Source organism: Idiotropiscis lumnitzeri, chromosome 2 (genome assembly GCF_059441095.1).
Source record: "Idiotropiscis lumnitzeri isolate Australia: NSW breed Sydney's pygmy pipehorse chromosome 2, RoL_Ilum_1.0, whole genome shotgun sequence".
Lineage (NCBI taxonomy): Eukaryota > Metazoa > Chordata > Actinopteri > Syngnathiformes > Syngnathidae > Idiotropiscis > Idiotropiscis lumnitzeri.
In genome coordinates, this window is record NC_142392.1 from 16,038,097 (window position 1) to 16,060,586 (window position 22,490).

At 42.2% G+C, this 22,490-nt stretch overlaps 1 protein-coding gene across 3 annotated transcripts in view; it reads left to right on the top strand.

Annotated features, from left to right (window-relative positions):
* ano2b (anoctamin 2b) overlaps positions 1 to 22,490 on the top strand; it is a 28,389-nt gene that overhangs the window by 433 nt on the left and 5,466 nt on the right. The window contains exons 2-25 of one of the 3 annotated variants that reach the window (XM_088283841.1): positions 2,267 to 2,457; positions 3,269 to 3,301; positions 5,314 to 5,703; positions 10,170 to 10,268; positions 10,377 to 10,519; positions 10,707 to 10,761; positions 10,843 to 10,894; positions 12,779 to 12,834; positions 12,925 to 12,972; positions 13,050 to 13,114; positions 13,762 to 13,896; positions 14,008 to 14,168; positions 14,307 to 14,389; positions 14,462 to 14,551; positions 15,026 to 15,109; positions 17,225 to 17,299; positions 17,388 to 17,589; positions 17,996 to 18,107; positions 18,173 to 18,230; positions 18,316 to 18,416; positions 18,500 to 18,642; positions 19,408 to 19,560; positions 20,161 to 20,213; positions 20,958 to 21,136. In XM_088283841.1, the coding sequence (XP_088139967.1) occupies positions 2,267 to 2,457; positions 3,269 to 3,301; positions 5,314 to 5,703; positions 10,170 to 10,268; positions 10,377 to 10,519; positions 10,707 to 10,761; positions 10,843 to 10,894; positions 12,779 to 12,834; positions 12,925 to 12,972; positions 13,050 to 13,114; positions 13,762 to 13,896; positions 14,008 to 14,168; positions 14,307 to 14,389; positions 14,462 to 14,551; positions 15,026 to 15,109; positions 17,225 to 17,299; positions 17,388 to 17,589; positions 17,996 to 18,107; positions 18,173 to 18,230; positions 18,316 to 18,416; positions 18,500 to 18,642; positions 19,408 to 19,560; positions 20,161 to 20,213; positions 20,958 to 21,136 (2,761 nt within the window). The remainder of the gene's footprint in view (positions 1 to 2,266; positions 2,458 to 3,268; positions 3,302 to 5,313; positions 5,704 to 10,169; positions 10,269 to 10,376; positions 10,520 to 10,706; positions 10,762 to 10,842; positions 10,895 to 12,778; positions 12,835 to 12,924; positions 12,973 to 13,049; positions 13,115 to 13,761; positions 13,897 to 14,007; positions 14,169 to 14,306; positions 14,390 to 14,461; positions 14,552 to 15,025; positions 15,110 to 17,224; positions 17,300 to 17,387; positions 17,590 to 17,995; positions 18,108 to 18,172; positions 18,231 to 18,315; positions 18,417 to 18,499; positions 18,643 to 19,407; positions 19,561 to 20,160; positions 20,214 to 20,957; positions 21,137 to 22,490) is intronic. The other 2 variants (XM_088283860.1, XM_088283849.1) reach the window with 2 other exon arrangements.

Below are 22,490 nucleotides of genomic sequence, written 5' to 3' on the forward strand. Positions count from 1 at the left end.
AATTCAGGAACAATTTGGGTGAGTCGTGTCGTTAGGCTAAAGCTAAGATAAGAACTTTTAAAATGCCAGAGCAGTGAGATTTATTAAAGAATCATTCATGTTTGCAATCACGCCTTCTTAATATTCTGTCCAGGTATCAATCAATACAGTGGATATAAAAAGTGTACACACCCCTGTTCATGTGACCATTTTTTTTTTTTTTTTTTTGCAATGTAAAAAAAAATAAATCGATCAGATCCATAATTTTAAAACTATTTCCACCATTAATGTGGTCTATAAACTATACAACTCGATTGAATGGGGGAAAAAAAACAACTTTCCGACTGAAAAGTCAACATCCCCATGCCACCATTTCGAGTGCATCTGATTAAAACTAAATTAACGTCAGCTCTTCCAGTAGACCTTTCTTGACTTTTTTTCTGCATGATTTAGATGTTTCCCTCCTCCAGCGCACCTCATTCAAATGATCAGCTCACCAGCAAGCTCTACAGGGAGCCTGATACTGATCTTTGGAACGATACGTAACTATACGTTGTTTCACAGCTCCTGGAAAAAGAAAAACCCACAAAATCCCAAGCCAATCGAGGATGAATGCTTCTCCAACTATGTCATCGTCAAATCTGATTACATAAAAGCATAAGCATTGGATCACGTGCATCTTTGCGTAAATATCGCTCTTGACACATATCCCGATTTTCTCTCATCCTGTCCTCCGGTATTTCAAACTGGCGACCCTCCAGTTGCGAGACCTCCTTCTTCGGTATTACCCCAGGCAGGTTACCAATGCCAAATGAGCCAAACACAACTCCTGCCATGAAATGAACTTTAAAAAAAAAAAAAAAAAAAGTCATCTTGACCACCTCATTAGCATATAGTGGCGCATTAGCTGCAGAAAGAAAGACTCAAGCAAACGCTCGACGACGAGCTGTCCGCAGCACTGAAATGAGAGCACAGTAAGAAGCCTGGTTTGTTTCTATGGCTACAGATGTCCGTATCCCTAAATAACCACCCGTCGTAACCTTATTATTAAAAGAAAGGCTGTAGCAGTCTTGAATAAAAAAAAAAAAAAAAGGCAGTTTGGTATATATGAAAGTGAATAAGTCTTTCTTCTGGAGGCGCTTTTGGCTGCGCAACAAAGCGGTTTCATAAATAGAATTACTAGAGAGCGTTTTGTGGCCCTTCAAATGCATTTATACTGTATGTTGCTCGTTAATGCCGGAAAATTGTGTCGTGAAGTCGAAGTCGTAGAAATGAAATGGCCTTCTATGCTATTTCAATTTTGAAACCGGCAGGTTGCGTCAAAGCTTACGAGAACAGCTGCGCTTTATACGGTTGCACGTGTGTGTTTGCTCCCATTGAACACAGCCCAATACAGGAGGGTGTGAACACTTGTGCAACCACATTATTTAGGTTTTTTTTTTTTTTACCTGCCCTCGACAAATATTTTTCTGCTTTATCTTTATCTCATGTTTTTATGTTACTCAACCTGCTATTTTGAACTAGGGGTGTGTAGACTTTTTATATCCACCACAAATTAAACAAAAGCATTAAAAAACTAAGAATGTGTCAGTTTCAGAATTAATAAATTACATTTCAAACACGTGTTAAATGGGAGGCGATACACTTCGGCCACTATTTAAAGTACTGCTTATTAACCCGAAATAAAGTTCTGCTGTTCTCGTAGGCTTTTCCTGACTTTATTTATTTTTACATTTTTTTCTCCTATTTATGTGACCTACTGTATAAGCTGTAACTCAACTCGGTTGAAAAGAATATATATAATCCTTTTGTGAGGACAAGGAAAAATGTGGTTGCATAAGTGTGCACACCCTCTCATAACTGGCCATGAACCCCGAATAAAGTTGTTCTGATATGTTTTTTTTTTTCCCCCTAGTTGAGTTTTAGAGCTATTATAGGTCAGGGATGTATTTTTTTTTTTATCACATAAACCTGACATTTAGAAAGAGAGAGAGATTTTTAAAATCTATTTTTTATGTATTTGAAGGAATTGTTGGACAGAACAATTCGTGAGACTTTCGTGTACATTTCAATCAATATCGCTGAATCATCCAAGATGCTCCGTTTTCAGTTCAGTCTTTTGTCCCTAGTGGGAAATATTTTCAGAGTAAACATCGTGCACATATAACCTAAGAACAGTACAACAATAATGCAGTAGGTCTTTGTACGCTGTAGCATTACAAAAAAAAAAAAAAAAAATGAAATGCATAAAATCTTCTTCACTTCCTTGAAAACCAATGTGCCGCAGAGCCGCGGGGAAACGGACGAGGCTTCATCCCGGCGGCTCTCAGCGAGTCCTCGTCCATCCACAGTGACGCCGTGTACCACCTGACCCGGGATGTGTCCCGAGTGGGCCTGGAATCTCTGTCCTACTGCATACTGGAAGCAGAAAATGACAAACAGGATGCCTGGAATGAGGAGGCTCAAAGTCTACTTAAGGTGACGAACCAATGATTGAAGGTCTGTTTAGTAAGGAGTGGAAAGCGGGTAGGAGAGATTAGACGTGGCAGTAAATCAGACCAAAATCTAATAAGTTTAATAGTTGTCTCGAAACGCCACGATGCCATGTTCCTCCTTTTTACTTCCTCATCAATCCTTGGTATACCAAGATGGCGTCAAAGCACTTTCTTATATTAACACATCTTTGGCTTGATTAAATGAAGGGCCTCCTTTCACTTCCACATAGTTCCTCTGCACCAGGATGACAGAAATTTCTTGGAATTTTTTTTTTTTTATAATAGAAACTATTATTCTCTGCTTTTATAAGATTGCTTCATATTACAACCACACAAATTTATTGTTGCTACAGCTATTTCATTGGCTTGTGCAGGTGTACCTAATGAAGTGGCCGGTAAGTGCACACATTTTACAGATGGCCCCCCCTTTTTTTTTTTTTTTTTTTTTTCTTGTTTAAACACTGTGCCACGCGCTTTGTGCCAAACGCGCCGGCGGTGCGCACGCAGCCTGCTCACACACACACACACACACACACACCCCGACACTCATCACACACTCACAGCGTGGAAAGCTCGATGGATACCTCCTCTCGCGTGTGGATCATGCTGCCGCTCCGCGCTTCCCTTTAGATCTGAGCCGAACCTCGTTCACGATTCGCCGACATGAAACCTGTTGCATGCACGTGACCTGTAGTGTCGTTTTTTTTGGAGGGATGGAGGAGGTGGCGCCGGGGCTGCCCTTTTTGCCAACTTTTACTCATTGTCTCCCTCAACTTGTCTGATTGTGTTTGAAGCGTCCCAGCATGCAGACTGATGACAAAATCCCAGTGAGTACCGCAGCTTGTTTTTAATTCGTCTTTTTTATGATTAACTATTGTAGTGTGCGTACTAGTAACCTGCTTTTCACTAGCAAAACACACTTATAGGACCTGTTGTTGGTATTACCAGGCTGTAGACCTTGAGATATGGGTGATCCATTTACCCCCCCCCCCCGCCCGGTAAAAAAAAAAAAAAATCAGCAAAACAGTCCAATATTGTACCTCTAATACCTCTTTTTATTGTTGTAAACATTAAGGACAAACAAATAAGTTGTCATACTTTATTAATTGAATATTTTTAATTCATTGTTTAATTTTTTTAACAGATATCGGTATTGCCTCGGAAAAAAAAAAAAAAAAAAATCACAGTCATCGCACTGTCAATCTAAACATTAAACAAAGAAAATTCCCCATAACCGAGTATTCTAAAGAACCGCATCACTTTTCCTTTTAGCGGCTATGTTAATGCTAACACATAATGGGAAACTGCATAGACAAGCTAACGTGGCGTGCTATGGTGTGGTGTTGTTACACTTGAACTCATTAACTACCATTGACGGCTAAACACGTCAAAGATCTTTTTTTTTTTTTTTTTTTTTCCCCCACTCAGCTGGTCCTGAATGAGTCAAGAATGGATATTTGAACACCAAGAGTGCAGCCACACATGTAGACAGACAATATAACAATACTCGCTGGCATATATTCTTTATCCTCTGATATGAGTCACGGAAGGATTGGTAAACCCCGTTGTGAACACTTGTAGCTCCGCCCCACCCTTTAGGATTAGTAGTCCACAATTAGCCTTCTAATGAATATTTAATCTTATAGATATATTTTTTTACATTTAGTTTTTTATATCTATTTATTTTATTTTTTTAAATGTTGCAGTTAATCAAGCAGGGGACCCAACACAGCACGTGTCTCCGTTTGGATTGTATCCAAGGGAAACACCGGGGTCTGTGTTCTAAACAAACGCTAAAACGGCTACCCCATTCTTTGGACACCTAACTGACTTTAAAAAAAAAAAAAGCATGAGAGAGAATGTGCATACCTCACTCATACTTTCGAGCAGCTGCATTGTGCAGGCAGTCTTTGTGCTCTTGTGTCGCTCTCTTTTTATTGTCTTTCTGGTTCTCACTCTGCCTGTCAATGCGTCCCCCGTTGGCCACACTTGTTTGTTTTACTCTTCTGACCACCTGGCGACTAAATACGTTCAGAGCTTGCTTTCGCTGCCTCCCCCCCCTCCTCTCAAACCTTTGGAATCAGTGCAATCCAAATGAGGTTATTCGATAGAGGTTCCCAAGTTTGCGCTCGGCATACAAAAATACAACGGAAAAAAATCCATTTATGTTTTGCATGAAATTGTGCTAAATTCCTCATGACGACACGCGAAATGCACAAACGTGGGCCTCCATTGTGACAGCAGACCTGAAACCAGCACTAAAAATCTCCCATCATGCCCCGGGGGGCCTATAGAGCCTTCCCTCTTGTGTCCTCAATGTTCCGTCTCCTTCCAAACAATCTGTCTAAATAAAGAATCCGAGCGGCAAAGGTGATGCGACTGCCCACTCTGCTGCGAAAAGGTTCTCACTTCAGTGTTTTTGAGAACCTGCCAATAGCCACTCTGTGTGCTTGTGTGTGCCGACGTAGCCCGTCCGTGCTCAAGTTCATTCAAACGCTTACGTAAGCTTTGCTTTTCATCTCGGTGCTAAACCGGGCTGCTGTCATTTACTTTTGTTGATGCGAGCGCACCGCACTAGGATTTGTTTGAAGCCGTGATCAGAATCATGTGTAATTCAAATTAGGGTTGAAGAATAAAAAAAAAAAGAAAAGAAAAAAATCATTTTTTTTTTTTTTACCCTCAATGTGATTGAGATTTTTTTTTTTTATTAATTTTACAGCTCATAGTATTTTTCTAACAAATGTAAAAGCAAATAAACCATGAATTAATATGAGAAACAGTTTCTGCTGCGCCTAGTGTACAGATCTCAAGTTGGTGTCTTTTTAATTGTCTCCGACAGGTTGTCAGTTCTTCGTCGAGCCCCCAAGACAACGGCGAGGGCCTCCACTTCTCGGACGGCAGGCGGAAAGTCGACTACGTCCTGGTCTTCCACCAGCGAAGACACGCCTCCGTTCTGTCCCCCGCCAGCACGTCGGTTTCCCACGACCGACTGTCCATCGTTTCCAACGGCAACTTCCCACCGTCGCGGGGCTCGGACGGCAAAGGAGGGGGCAGCATCGGCGGCGTACCGGGAGGGGAGGCCGTGAGCATCGGCGAGGTGTTCATGGAGCTCGACAGCGGAGGAGGGAACGACGCGGCGGAGCCCGCCGACCACGAGATGCATTTGATCAGACAAGAGTTCGAGGCGAACCTGCTGGAGGCCGGCCTGGAGATTGAAAGAGACAGAGAGGTGAGTGCGATGTGTCAATGAAAACGAAGCGTTCATTTTGGAACTGGGCCTCTCTCTGCTCCAGATTTTCAAAGCACATTAAAATTAGCAACATGGCGCCCTCCATGTTACTACACGGCGCTCACAAAGATGACTCATTTGATTTGAAGTGGATTTTGATTTTTTTTTTTTTTTTTTTTTTTTTTGGAACGCTTCAGTTGTGTTGTCCAATTTCAAACAATAGTGAAGAGAGGAATTTGTTGCTGGGAAAAATATTTGGCCATCTGCCTCAAATGATTGGATTGCAAAAGAGAGCGAGGATGAGGGGGTGGGATGACAGAACAATGTGCGTAGTAATCGTAATAGTAAGGCATGCAAGAGTAACCACTGTAAATGATGACTGCATCTTAGGACAAAGAAGCATCTATTATCGGGGAGAGAATCGTAACATCGCAAATAGAAGGCGGAGCTTGGATCACGGGAAATACCCCATGTCAGTGGAACTAGGGCGCGAGTCAGGGAAAGCCAACCTTGCCGATCATCAAAACAATCAAATACGATACCATTTTCCGATTTCTTATTGAATTTTTTTTATTTATTTATTTATTTTTTTATTCCAAATTTGAATTTCACACTACTCACAAAGTTAATGCGATCTGGCATCCTTCCCTTCCACTTGCTGCGTGCGCGCCAGCTGCTGGCTGTGCCCTCTTCCGTGCCACTTGCCTAATTTACCCGGCGAAACGGCTCATTTAGACTTTGACATTCAGACATCCTTCCACCGCAGCTGCGTCGGGGTCCGCTGCATGCCTTGGTTTGGGCTCGTGTGTGTGTGTGCGTGTGTGAAGGCGTGCGCGGTAGGCGCTTGGCAGAACACCCACTCGCCGTTGTTGTCTTAGCGGGCCTGTGGGCTCCCGTGCTACAAATGTGGTTATTGTGAAAGTTCTGTCACGCTTTGCCGGCTGATGCCAAAGAGGAACCGTTTTGGCGACTACCACGATGATATTTGGAATCAAGTGGGCCAGCATTGCCCGAGCCGGAACCAATATTTCAGCATTGGCAATTTGAATGCAAGTCTTGCACAGTGTATATTCCGGTGTTTATTTGCACTTGCATTTATCGCATCTGACAAAAGTGAGCACACCCCCTCTTATATATAGGCCGTACATCAACAGGCAATTATCATCTGCCTAATGCAACTAGCACCCGCCAGCCCAACCAACAACCCGCAGGTATACTCGCTTTTGTCGCCAGTGGTTTAGCCCTTAATGGCTGTGTTGGGTTACTTTGAGGGGATAGCAATTTAACACTCTCATAGTGTTAACTGACTACTTGCAGGGAAGTGACATTTCATTCTGGATTCACTTTCCAACGATCGGCGTGTGTACTAATTTGTGATGTGAGGTCTGCAGGCAATCATTAATCCCAAATACAGCATATAGGACTTTAATCTAAGATTAGCATCACCATGGCGCCTTATCTTATCTCATAGATCGACTTATTGATGTACTCAAAAACCAAAAGCGGCCAGTATAGAGATTTTCATTCCTTTTGACTATATAGCACGGGATACTCTTAAAGCGTGACTGACAAACATAATTACACTCCTTCATTTGAATATAGTCGGGGGGGCGGGGGGGGTACTCTTACAAGAATGAGTGACAAACATAATTACACCCCCTCAGATGTAGATGTACCCTCGGAAGGTGGCGGCACTTTGAAGGAACAGTAGTCTAAATAGCAAGAGATCCCCTCACGAGTGAGTCTCCAATCACAAGCCGCGTTCATCACCTTCAACGTAAGGCCTTACTGTCATCAACTGATTGGCTATCGCAACTGTCTAACAACTCTGAAAGCCCATTAACACTCACAGATGAGACCCCTGCACGATTGTATGTGAAGGCCTCGGACAAATAGTGCGTGCGACTGCTATTATGAAATCTGCCCGGCAACACGAGCTAGCGGAATTCTGATTGGATAAAAACTCCAACCTAAAAATACAACATTAAGACATAATATGATATCACATTAAGTTACACGATATACTAAAATGTTCTGCCGGTGAGATGCTGTTGTTTGATTTTCCTGAATTTTTTTTTTTTTTTTTTGCAACTTTAATTATTACACATAGCGCTTTATGTGATATTTGCAGTGCCTCACACCTGCTGTGCATCAGTCAGTTTCACAGTCGACGTTTCCTTGCCTCCCGCCTCTCACTAAGCGACATGCTGTCGCCCAAATAAGCACCCGCACCCCCTCCTATATAAGCGCATATCCCCCATCCCCGCCGATGGAGCCTCTCCACCGGCTGCGTCCTAGTTCCCCCCCCCACTGAGATAAAGAGCTAATTGGAACTCCCTCTACTAATTAACCTTCTCCACACTCAAAAGTATTTATATCCGCTACTTTTTTGACACACGTAAGGGTGGGGGGGGGCTGGAGCAGGTGAATAAGATGAGATATTGTTAAATTAGTTCCCTATTGAAATACACATTTTTGTGTTAAGCGGATTCAGAATGCCCTTTATAGTCATTGTACTCCCTTCTTCAGTGCAATAAAATAAAGAAATAAATAAAGCACATTATATTGCAGTTCTGCAAGGTAAGGTAAGGTAGAATTCCTCCTTGGAAAAACAGGTGTGCCCTTTTACGGTCAAATTAATTACCTATGAAGTGCATTTTAGCTTCCTACTGTACTTTCCCCACGGAGCCCAAACATTTTTGTGACGAGTGTATCCAGTAGGCTTGCCAATGTAGCAGCAGGGAGGAAGTAGCCGATGTGATAAGAGAGGAGATAATGAAACACAAGAGCAGCGAGAGTGGCAGTTCAATGAGCCGGCCCGTCAATCAAGCCGCTGAAAGCGTTGCCTGCCAGGTACAGAAGGTACAGTCATAGAGACGAGGGTGGGCTGAGAGGGACAGAAAGATCTCAGGGGCGTCCAAGTCGAGAAAGCGGATCGAGTTTCCATCGTTGCGCCGACACCCCTCCCCTCGCCGTCCCCTTAAGAGTAGCCGATCGGGGTCCGAGGAGTGTAACGTTACCCCGCGCTTGCTATCCATCCCCTTTTGCACTCTCGCCACAAACAATGTCGCTCACTTTGATATTCACAAATCAGTCACACACTCCATCCGAACGCATTACTTATTTGCGAGGTTGAAAACGCGTCTGGAAAATGCGGCGTAATTGATTCATCATCGGCATGGCGGGATGTCATTAGGCAGACAATGCTTTCCAGGACACGATGATGTTGGACAAAGGAGCGAAACTGTGTGCCAGGAACACGCTGCACTATTCAAGGAGTGTTGAAAACAGCCGCAGGCGTCGTTTCAGGAACATGCAAATTCTATCTTGGTCGGGCCAAAGTTAATGTGTTACAGTGCGATGGGGACATGGATGGGATTTTTCACAGTGGGATGACATTTAAAATAGGTCCGATAATGGACTGCTGGGTCAAACTTGGGAGTCGAGACGCATCTCAAGTGTGTCGCGTACTTACAGTATGTCAGCAAGCTCTCAGTCAAAAATGCTTTCTTGGTGCTAACACATAATCCAAAACAACATAGACAGGCTAATAATTAGCATCCATGTTTCGGTGTTAGCATGAACTCATTTACTGCCATTGACGGCTGTAAAGGACTATGGGCCTATTAGCGAATTTGTTTAGCAATACCGGACTTTTCTTTTGACTTCCTGTTGGGCGGAAGTTTTACTTTGAAGGAACACGGAAGTGGACAACGGCTGAATGGATGGCGATTGACAGCGCGTATCAAGACGATTCGGAAGAAAGAAAAAGAAAGGATTCTCAGACGACAAGCTTGATAATTTAAAGATACTTAGCCCGGTTGAAAGTGGCAATAAGGTGAATATTTGTGTTTATCTGTCTACAAATTTATGTTTGTGATTCGAATATGCGTTTAATTAAGTGCACTTTCCATGTATAGAGATAATTGAAACTCATGGCGTCATGTTTGTTTATTTTATAGCTCTTACGGTGTAAGAGGTTTTGTGTACGAGACAAAAGGAATGAAAGGATAAACTTCGGACCACCTGTAAAGCTTCATTATTTCAACCGACGCTACAACGGCTAAAGACGTCAAAGATAATTTTTTTTTTTACTTGCTTGGTAGTAAATTAGTTAATAGATTTTTTTCACATAAACTGTGCAGCAACACATAAATGTAACAACTCTCTGGATTGTATTCTTTATCCTCTGTGAAAATCAACTAATTTTACTGCAGCTCACCATGGCACTTATTTGTGAAAGTCTTCTTCGTTTGTGTCAGTAGTTCTGTTTTATTCTGCCACCTGCTGGCCAATGTGCATACCAGACCAAGTAGAATGTGCCGCGGGAACAGATTGAGGACATTTTCATTCGTTTCAATGGGGATTGATGATTTGAGTGCGTCCGTGGTCACAGAATGAATTAAACTTTTGTAAGTCAAGACAGCACTGTGCATAAAAACGACTTAACTAATGTTTGTTTTTAGGTGAAGGCCCACGGTCTGAGCTTCACCCGCCTCCACGCTCCCTGGCCGGTACTGTGCAGGGAGGCCGAGTTTCTCAAAATTAAAGTCCCAACCAAAACAGTAAGAGCAATACATATGTTGTTTGTATACTTTCAGTTCTATACCGTTTGTGATGTGGAGTGTTAGTCGAGTCAATTTCTTGAACACGTGTTCTGACGTGTCCAACAGCGCTATGAAATTAAAGAGGAAAGTGCGTTCAGCAGCAGCGTGTGGAGGAAGCTGAAGCAACCTTTCCAGCCCAAAGTGCCTCCTCAGGACCACGGACCCACCAAGTTCCTCACACACTGCTTCTCCCGGGACAAACTCCACTTGTGAGATCAAAAATACACGCACACAAATGTACTACTTCAGTGTGGAATCGGAATTTGGGCCTGCATGTTGATACGCCGCCGATTAATCGCGCCATCTGCCATCTAGTGGCAGCACATGTAATTGTCCTGCATGTCACTATATGTTGCTGGTATCGATAATAATCCAAATATGTGCGGTGGTTGTCAGGTACAACATCACATCGAAAGACTCCTTCTTTGACAACGCCACGAGGGGCCGGATTGTAAGTGTTACATCACATCACGTCGGTGGGTGAGAATTCATTTGTCAATCCAGTGTAATGGTGTGTGTGTGTTGTGCCTAGGTGTATGAAATCTTGAGGAGGACTGTTTGCGTGCGGACCTGTCAAACCATTGGTAAGAAAACGCAGCTGTCAGCGCTCCATCGGCTCTCCCGTGCAGTGCGTTCATAACGGGCTACTTTTTGTGCATGTTGTTTGTACAATGCAACTATACAATACGACTTTATTGATATAACGCATTTGACAACCGCTGGAGTTAGATGACGTATAGGTGTTTAGTTATCTAAAAAAAATATAAATATATTATTTATATAAATATAAATATGTAGCTATAATTAATTAACAATTTATTGCATAAGAAGAAAAAAATTGTAACCCCAATTTTTTTTTTCTTTATTTGCAGTCAATTGTCAAATTACAGAATGAGGAATTAATTCTATACGAATACAATTGAATAAATACTTATATACTTAAATATAACAAATTTAAACTAATAAACAGACGCAAATGAATTTCATTTATTATTAATGCATCAGTTCATCAATTATTCATTTTAAATATATAATAATTCCGACTACAGGAACAACAGTAAAAATAATAATAATAATAGGCATAATTGTTTATTTAGATTAAAACAATCAGGTTATTTTATGAGGATCCAATTAAAAAGCTACAAATTAATAAATAGATTTTGATTGACACATTTTAGAAAAAAATTGCTAAATCACCCAAAAATTTTATTTGAAATAATTGCCAATGATAACTTGGAATTTTCATCCTAAATCAATTCAAATGTTATTTATAAATACAGAGCACCTGTCGATTCACCTATTTTCATAGTTTTTTTGTTTTTTTTTATTTGGGTGAAAATTTGGGGGTGCGCTGTAATCCAATTAGAATAGATACTGATAAGATGCAAATCAATTTGATTATTTGAAATAAATTAAATGACACAATTTGAGAAAGTCATTCAGAATGAATACTTCTTTTTAAGAAGCTAATTTTAGGGAACTAAACAGCAAAATGAATGCAACAAATACATCACGACTCCTGACAATACTCAGTGGTTGCGATTAAAGAACAAAGCTCGACCATGCTTTTCTCGCTCCTGCTCCACGCCAATGAAACCCAAATACGGTAGTAGTCCAAGCCATGTGTGTGCTTGGCTTGCCCATCACAGCAGAAGGTGTCACCCGGAGGCTTGTGCCTAAGCTGGAGGCAAAGAAAATAGAATTGCCTCTCTTTAACCTCATTTCCTCTTTCCATTTAGTTCTTGCTCGATGCGTTCTGTCCCTTAACAGACAGAGATCCCCTCCTCTGCCTGCCCCTCCCACACCCGCTTGTTGCTTCCCTCCTACCGCTACAAGTGGGTCACGCGTCCGCGGGGCAGGCCGAGCTTGAGGGACTCAAGAGTGTGTATGAGCCTGTGCGGTTCATTAATAGCCCGGCTCATCACAGCGCGGTCCTCTTTGAGCCGCTTCATCATTGACCTCTCACTTTGATGAAAGAGGTCTGTCTGTCTGTCCTCCGACGCGCCGCCCGTCCGGAGCTCGCATCCAAAGGTCAGGTCGATTCTTCCCCTGGAGGAGACTAAATGCGGTACTCCCGGTTTGCCTGACACTAAAAAGTCCAGCTAAAGTGGCGCAGGGTGGTCTCAAGTTTTCAAACAGCAGATGGAATGCTATAAGTGTTCTTAACTCATTCAATCCATATACGTTATCAAAAATGTAGTCCCTACCTCCCAAAGACGTATTTATACGTCTTTTTTTTAATAGCATTAGAACACTATATTCTGTTGGGCTCGCAAAATCAGTCAACATCCAGAAAAACGCTGAAATTGAGGGGTTTCCGCTCGTGAAAATCTCTGGGATTAAATGAGTTAAATTGTTTGCTCATGCTAATCTGTGCAGAGAACCAAACTCATTGCAGCTCTGCTTACCTTTCGACTTTGACAGTGCGTGGAAGTTCCTGTACATGCGTTTATATTACTCTTCCTCAGGTATCACTACATTGATAGCGAAGGAAGTCTACGATGCTGCCTTTCCTCTTCACGATGTAAGTTTTGGCTCTTCAGCATTACAAGAACAAAAACTGATCTGTATGCTGTACAGCTGCTGATTTTATTTTTTTTTTTTATCTCCTCAGGGAGATTACAATGCCACCGGGCATCCCGAGGAGAGGAATGACCGACAGGTACCAAGTCTGTCTTTCACAAATCGTATGATTTCGTCGTCCACTTTGTGTTTTCGTAACCTCCTCCTCCATGCTAGGTTCTCCATGAAGAATGGGCCAGATACTCGGCATTCTACAAATACCAGCCCATTGATTTGGTCAGGTAATCAGCTGTCCAATCACATCGTTTGCTCTGGTTAGGAGTCGATTTCGGGAACTGTTTGAAATGAGAATTGCATTTCAGGCCGATTGTCCGTCTCATTATAATTTATCGTTCCCCATTGAATGGAAGTGCTTTGTTCCATTCTCCCCTTGTGAAGCAAATGTGTATTTAAATTATTTTTTATTAAAAAAAAAAAATAGCACGCTATGATATTGCATTTCATGTATATAATATAATAATAAAAAAAGAAATCTTTTTTTTGTCCCATTTTTTGATTCAAGTGAATACACAAAGTAGGCCACAAATAATAGTAGTGGTTCTTTGCGGGGGATAAAGAATAGATGCCAGTGAATATTGTATTGCCTCTGGCTTTAAAGGGTTAATACTGCAACAGCAATGCTATTTGTTAGCCTGTCAGTAACATTTCGCATTTTTTTTTTTTTTGTTAGCATGAAGCTAAATGGGCTAGGCTGTGGTTCTTCCAAATACACAACATCTAACTTTGAACCGGTTGTATTAAATTGAGTTGGGCTGAGGTGCCACTGTATATAATTTAATCATTTAAAGGATAGGTCTATGATCATACCGTATAAAAGCAAGTGCAAGATTCACAGTAGTAGCCTTCATTTAAATTCCTCCCCTTTCAGAAAGTACTTTGGAGAAAAGATCGGCCTGTATTTCGCCTGGCTTGGCGTTTACACTCAGCTGCTAGTGCCAGCCTCCATCGTGGGTATCATTGTGTTTGGCTACGGGGTTGCAACAGTGGACACAAACATCCCCAGGTAAACACACGGCGGCTAATAAGATGAAACGGCCTGCTCCTTGTGCCCGAAACCTCGCCGAATCTAGTATTTGCTCCAAATATCACTCCTCTCCTTCCCCTCACACCGAAGCCTCGAGATGTGCGACGAGCGTCTCAATTTCACCATGTGTCCTCTATGCGACGGAGCCTGCGACTTCTGGCACCTGAGCACGGCCTGCGGCACGGCCAGAGCCTCGCACCTGTTCGACAACCCCGCCACCGTCTTCTTCGCCATCTTCATGTCTCTGTGGGGTGAGCGTCAAATCAAATTAGGGCACGGAGAGTATTTAAAAAAAAAAAAGGATTGTATTTAATGCAAAAAACATGACATGCAGATTACACAATGAATATTAATATTTCTGACACCCGTTTGTGTGTTTGTGGGCGCAGCCGTGTTGTTCCTGGAGCACTGGAAGCGTCGACAGATCAGTTTAAGCTTCAGTTGGGATTTGACAGGCATAGAAGATGACGAGGTTGGGAGACATGGCGCTCACACATTGAAATATCCCCACAGGGTGACACGATAAATGCTCCTTTCCCTACAGGAACACCCGAGACCAAAATACGAAACCATCCTCCTCCAGAAGAGGCAGCGGAAGCAGAAAAACACAAAGAAGAAGAAGAAAAAGAATCAGGTAGGAAAGTGTGATCGATAAATTGTTTGACAAATCCAGACTTGGATTTTAAAAATATTAGCCAGGATTCAATGTAAACTCACTGGACACTTCATTAGGTACACTTGAGATTCACCACAAAGATATAAATTTAACAGACTGCTCACAAAAAAAAAAAAAAAAAAGTTAGGTGTGTTTGTGCAGGATTAGCTTGGAATTCCCTTATTTCCCCCCACTTTGCGTATTTCCACGCAGCTTTGCTTAATAATATCAGCGAATGATCTAGATTGTCTCAGAATTGGGTCAGTCTCTCCCTTGCTGGCCCACATACACTCTACGTCCTCCTGTTAGGCACAGTGCAGACGTATGAATTCATTTATATGATAATGCGCCGCTCAACACGTTGTCCCCAAAGCCGGAATGGCACTAAACAAATAGTTCCCGTGCGTGTGTGTGTTTGTGTGTGTGTGTGTAACCTGTCCCTCTGTCCTGCAGCCAGTGAAGCAGGAGGATGGGACAGTGACAGGGAAGGACAGATGGAGGAGAAAACTACTTTCGGCCATGGCTGCAGGAACACCGGTAACCCTTGCCCCTCCTTCCTCTTCCTCTTCCTCTTCCTTTCATTTCCTCTCCTGCACGCTGTGGCCTATCTGTTCTTCTCTTGCTGTTCCATCTTCTGGCTGCTGCGCTCGCAGGTATTTACGTCAGCAGTTTGCATCTCCTACCTGCACTTAAAAACTCCAGAGTTGCCCTTATCTGTGCATGTGCAAGTTCCATCTAAAAAAAAAAAAAATAAATAAATAAAATTGATATAATGGTTTCAACAATAACACTGGGCTTTATAATAGGAAAATAATTTAAAAAATGATATAATACTTAATGATACTCTCAACTATGTTAAATAATTAGCTCCTTGACATTTTATTGTTTATTTTATTCAGTACTTTTAAGTAATTTAATATATATTGAAGTAATGTATATTGAAGTCATTTTATTTCTTGTTTGCACAGTGCTGGTGCGTTTTTTTTTTTTTTTTTTTTTAAACCCCCTAAATAATAAACCAGATGACACTTCATCTCTGTGTCATCCCCTCTTGTTGACTTGCTTGACATAGCTCAATGCTGAACTAAACAGTGTCTTCAAGGTCTGCTCACTAATAAAAGCAAATAGAGCGGCTGCTTTATAGAACGTTGACCCAGTTGTGTCACTTTTCATCCGAGATGTTTCGGATGTCGTTCCAACTGGCCGGTACTCTCCGGGGGAAATTATTTTTACCCTTTACGTTCCGTTTGTCAACATTCGGATGTGATGCCAAAACTTTGTCGTCTTAGTTTTAACGTGGAGCTCCTACGTCACCGTTCCGCTCAACCTACATGAAATGACGCTTTTCCGCCTGGAAAGCCGGTTAGGGTGATATGAATCAACAATTATGAACAGAGGAAGCGAGTCTGAAATACCAGCGCACACTTCGCATCCCCCATCCAAACAAGTCAATGTTGCACTACAGGCCCACAGAAGACGGCGTGTAACCAGTTTCTGAGGAACAGATACTGTAAAAAAAATAAATAAATAAATAAATAAAAAAAAAATTTAAAAAATTACTCTGAAATGTAATTGCAGTGGATATAAAAAGTCTACACACCCCTGTTTAAAAAATAATAACATTTGAGAACTTTGTCCTCCATGAATGTGAACTATATCCTGCAGAACCCAATTGGAAACAAAAAATGTAATCTTCTTGAGAGATTAAATATTTTACATATTTCTCCCTGACTAAAGCAAGAATTTTAATAGCAAAATTCTGACGAATTCAACCCATATGAATCTATTGGTGTATAATTTGGTCCAATCCAAATGAGAAATTTTTGATGCACTTTGACGAAGGTGAGTTTTATATGGCAATCAACATCCAGCTTACCCCGTGGAAGTTTTAATTAACTAGACTGGATAAAAGCAAAAAAAAAAAAAAGATTTTCAAGAGGAGAAGATGGAAAGATTCAAGTAAATAAAAAAAAAAAAAACGAGTCGAGGGATGGTGAGAAACAGGGAGGGCGGCTGAGTGGGAGTGATGCATGCTGGGCAGTGAGCCAGAGGTAAGATTAGTGACCGTCACTATGGCGACACACATCTCTCTCCTACCACATACGCACGTGTTTGATTTATCACACTTGGGGAATGAAAAATGCAGCTGGATCAGGGACGAAGTCATTGGGGTGCTTTATTTTCTTCTTTTTTTTTAAATTGACCTTGAAATTGCAGTATTTTGTGTTGCATTTAAAATTAATGACGAGTAGCGTAAATTGGCGCTTTTATAGCCGTTTTATCTCCTTATCTGTCATCTACTGTTGGCGGGGTGGACGCTTGTGCGAACTGCATTGAGCCATCTTGTCCACTAGATGGAGCCGATGAGTTTCTAACAGAAATGTTCCAACTCCTCTCTTGACTCGAGTGAATATGTGAAATTCCATTCTGCCTATGTCTGAGCTTGTCCATATTGAGAATGTGTTTTTTTTTTTTTTTATGCTCATAGTGATTTACCTTAATGTGAATACAAGACGAGTACGCAACAGTTTTGCGTCTGTAAATATGTAACACAAGCAGATGTTGTCTTTGGCTTTTTTAAAAAAAAAATGTTTTGGGGGGGAGGGGGTTAAAGTTCACGAGTAGCCTAACAACCATAATCATTCCTGCTAGGTTGCTGTTGAGAAGTTAACCTGGAAAGACCGCCTTCCTGGGTATTGCATCAATGTCTCCTCTATTCTTTTTATGGTGAGCACAATTACCTGAATTGAAACTTGTCATCTTCGTGTTCAACATGGAGGAGGAAGTACTAACACGTTTCTGCCTTTGCCTTTAGTTTGGTCTGACCTTCTCGGCCGTTTTCGGCGTCATCATCTACCGCATCACAGTGTCCGCGCTGATGGCCATGAGCCCCGACCCGGAGACAAAGTCCAACGTGCGCGTGACGGTGACGGCGACGGCGGTCATCATCAACTTGGTGGTAATTCTCATCCTGGATGAGATTTACGGCGCCGTGGCGGTGTGGCTGACAGAGCTAGGTATGTCTTAACTGGATTCCGGCATAAATTGATCCGAAAAAGAAATGTATTCTGATCTAATTCATCAGGGTAACACATTTCGTATTCGTTTCAAAAAGCATACCCTACAATTAAGCGTTTCAACGAAATCTATCGCACCTGCTAACACCTCTGATGAGAACTGTATGATCAGTAAAACATTAAATAAGAGTCAATGTCATGGGAGGACACCGCAAAGGGACCCATTTCGTCTGGTTTGCAAAGGGAAAAGAGCAAGTTGAATGGAAGCGAAGCATTTCGGTCTGCTTTGCTCATCAGGGCCTGGACGATCTCCTATTATCAAGAGCAAAATGAATTCCCAAGTTTAGCGAGCGGATGTGAGTCTTTTTACACAGTACTGGTAGGTTGTCTATTTGCTATTTTCCAGAAATTCCTAAAACGGAGACCAACTTTGAAGAGCGTCTCATCCTTAAAGCCTTTTTGCTCAAGTTCATGAATGCATACGCGCCCATTTTTTACGTGGCATTCTTCAAGGGACGGTATGTTGTGAGCTCTCAGAATATTGCATCAGCCCATCATTGAATTAACTCTCATCGTGCTTTAGGTTTGCAGGTCGACCGGGAAGTTACGTGTATGTTTTTAATGATTATCGAATGGAAGAGGTGAGCGTGAATCGTTTTCTCTCATTCTCAAAAACATCACCCGATCCAGAATACGAGGCCAAAAGTGTGCGTGTGTTTCCTTCAGTGTGCACCAGGAGGCTGCCTCATTGAGTTGTGCATTCAGCTGAGCATCATCATGCTCGGGAAGCAGCTGATCCAAAACAACATCTTTGAAATCGGCATCCCGTAAGTGATTTTGTGCAACGAATCTCTTCCTTTGATACATCACATCTTTATGGTGGTGGAATGTCGAGTGTCCATCCCGACAGGAAGTTGAAGAAGCTGGTGCGTACGCTGAAGGATAAAGGAGGCACTGAGAAGGAGGAGGAAGAGGAGAGGCCCCCACAGCAGTGGAACCTGGACTACGCCCTGGCCCCCTTCGAGGGCCTCACGCCCGAATACATGGAAATGAGTATTGATGTACTCCTGCATACAAATACATATACGGGAGTAATCAGGATCTCATCTCAAATCGGTCACTAATGAATGGCACACTTTAGTTGTAGTAAACAAATAACGATTTAAGTGATGATGAAAACGAGGTCGTAGGTGAAATTTGGCACGTGTGTTTTTTTTTCAGTGCACATACTCAAATCGTCAAACTTGGCAACCCCCCGGCTCAGGTGGACTAAGCCTGCCCTGTGGCGCTCGCCTCTCCTCTGTCACGTCTCTTTGTCTCGTCGCGCGGAGTCCCGAAAAGCCGCCGCTCTTCGGCTCGGTGGAAATCCCCGTTCTCACACTGCTTGAATTCCGTCGCACTCACCGGCTTGTCTTGCCTTCCTCAACGTCGTTGGGGAAAAAAAACTTGTATTTTTTTTAGGCTTGGTGGTTATTACATAGTTATTACATTTTTTTTTTTTTTTCTGAGCTGACATAAGTGTATTCTTCCTGAACGAATTGCGTTTCTATATAAATAATTTGCGTGGGTTCTAATTGTCGATTATATTAATGTTAGCAAATCATTTAATTCATCAAAATGGGGAAAAGTGAAATAAGATACCACTGTGTTGGAAATATCCCATTTTACTGCATACACATGCGGCGGTTAAACAAAAAGTCCCATATTAGCTGCAGTGGCATTTTGAATCGTAGAAGGCATCATGTTGCTGTCACAAAAAGAATTCTGGCAGGCCTAAAGCGAACAGATTTTAAGGTTCGCCATTTCTTTCTCCCACAGTTATCCAGTTTGGCTTTGTCTCGCTGTTCGTGGCCTCCTTCCCTCTTGCTCCCCTTTTTGCCTTGCTGAACAACGTGATCGAAATCCGGCTGGACGCCAAGAAATTTGTCACGGAGCTCCGCCGGCCTGTCGCTGCCCGCGCCAAAGACATCGGTAAACTCGATTTAGGGATTTGTTTCAAATTCATGTAGACGTACCTAATGAAATGACCAGTGAGTATATATTGGTTATGTGATCCTCTTAATTGGACTCCTAAGATAGCCCCCCCACCCTGCCCCCCTCCTGTATTTTTAGCATTGGATGATGTTGTCATGTGACACTATAAAAAATTGGAGCCATTAAAATTCTTTCAAGGTTCGCTGTGACTTGAGGGGGTGAATGATGGGGGCTGAGGGGAGGAAGGACAGGAGGGGGGGGGGGTTTGCAGAGTTCACGCATTTGCTGCAGCTTTTGGTTGAAATCCCTGCAGCTCCTTCTTGTAGTCACTGCAAATCCACTTTGATTCCTGCTTGACCGGAGTCCAAGCTGCACTTCATCCATCGGCTTTTGAAGGGCTCTTGCTCGTCTGAAAGTCAGCGGGAGGCGAGCATGTTCTTCTATGGCCCGATGCTCTTTTTCATTCAGCCAAACAGGCTTAATGAGTCGAGTCCCACCGCTAGTTGTACCGCACTCTAAGGATCAACTGTGCTAGATTAAATAATGCAAAATTGATTTTTTTTTTTTTCCTTAAACTGATTTTATTTTCATCCTCAGGTATATGGTACAACATACTGAGCGGCATGGGCAAATTCTCAGTCATAATAAATGTAAGTAAAGGCAACTCTTAAACTATGCATGTTGTGTATTTCATTGGCGGTTTGTAATAAAGAATGGCATCCCTGTTGTTACCATGGCAACAGCAGATTTCTGCTTTAAAATACATCAGTCAGACTATATTCACGTATTTTATAAATATCGTCCAGACTATATCGGCGCCATCTACTGGTCATGCCTTGACAAGTTATTTGCAATTTAAAGTCAGAAGCCCGGTTTAGCCTTGGGGAAGCTGCCACCTGATCGATTAAGATGTGAATTCCCCCATCACGAGTGCTTATGAGAATTGGTCTCACTGAAATCGGTTATCTCGATTTCAAACTTGTCTTCCAATATCACATGGAGCCTGATTTAAAAAAAAAAAAAAAAAAAAAAAAATCCCATCAAACTGGTCGTTAACAATGGAAACCAAAAGACAATATTCTCTTTGTTTCCCATCAATTATTGGACCAAATAAGAATATTCCGAAAAGTATAAACATGTTCTTCTACAGATTCTCAAATTTCTTGTCCGGTCGTCCATTTTTCCGGGTTTAAAAAAAAAAGGTGAAAGTCGTGTGGAATCGGAAAAAAAAAAATAGCTACAAATTCCATATTGTTGCCAAGGAACTATGTTGAAGTGTTTTTCGTGAGGTGTCAATTATTTGCTATTATAAATCACCGGGTTGAGGTCAGGGCTCTCAAATTGCTTGAATTGTGAATAACTCAAAGTGTCATTCCTCCATCTCTCGCCCGCAGGCCTTTGTGATATCCTTCACGTCGGACTTCATCCCTCGCCTCGTCTACCAGTACATGTACAGCCAGTCGGGGACCATGCACGGCTTCATCGACCACACCCTCTCCTACTTCAACGTGTCCAACTTTAAACCCGGCACGGCGCCGCAGCATTCCGACCACGGGGATGTCACCGTCTGTAGGTAAAAACGAAAACACCCACTTGCCAAGCCCCGCCCCTTCAATGACTCTGCGACCACAAACGATGACATCACTATTTAATCATATAAATCACTCCAGACTGAAAGGGCCCCGGATACCGGCGCCTCCTGACAGTCGAGTCTTGCATAAGATACTGAGTCGTGACTGTAGCATGCCCTCCGAACCAAGGATGAGACTTTACTGATGATTTTGTGGTTTATTTTTGAGCAAGATGTATCCATAACCGTGTAACCTTAAAACCGAATCACCGTAAGAGCTGAAACACAGTTCAAAACATATGCTTACAATTAGCTGACATATTTCACATTCAACACGTAATATTTACAAACACAAAATACTTATATCCATCGTTTACACACCTTTTGCCTCTTCGGAGGGGGTGCTAGAAAAATAAACGTCCGTTTTCTGAGGCTTCATATGAAACTTTTTGCCGTACTCTTCGTCAATTTACCTTAAGTGTGAACAGTACAAAACAGGAAGTTCGCATTCAAAATAAAAGCACATAGCTTAAACCGGAAGTAGAACCTTTCAATGCAAATTTCAAATGAAAATAAAATACAATAAACAAAATCACCACTGCTGTCCACAAAATATGAATATGGTTAGTTACAGTGACGGTAAAAGAATGCCAGTCGTTGTGCCGGTGCATGTCTCAAACGTCTCGACCACTCATCGCTGTGAAATTGGCTAAGGCCTCCAATAAGGGGCCGAGTGTGTGCGACCGTGTTGCGGGTGACGCCGCAAGGCTCAAGGCAAACTCTTCAACCCTTTGCCCCTGGATGTCAAACTCCCGAGACACTTCGTTTCTTTGTCTGGTCCGACTGGGTGCACAGTGGATGATGGATGAATGAATGCAGGAAGGAAGAAACTAGCGGTTCAAAAGTGATCTGGTAGATCAGAGTTAATTAATTGAAAGAAACAAAAAATACTGTGGAAAAAAAAAAAAAAGTGTGGTTGGACGCACCAACATCGCCGGTTAAATTCAAAATAGTCGCCTTAATTAGCCTGGTTTAAAAATAATACACCGACACTAATTAAAGTCATCCTTGCAGTTTAGGGAATGTACAAAAAGCTCAAAATGACCCATTTTATGCTCAAAACAACAAAACTCTAAATCATGCTCATATTGAGCTTGCAACGAGGCGCTCTAAAGTGTTCCCGAAGTTTTTTTTGTTTAGTTTTTTCCTTCCTGTGTTTCATTTGTGCACTCGTGGCCAACAACGAGGCGCTCTAAAGTGGCCGCATCAAAGGCATATCCAAAGTCGAAATGCATTTTCGCCGTTTAGAAACCAAACAAAACGGCACCACTTGTCTTAGAGGATACGTGGCAATATT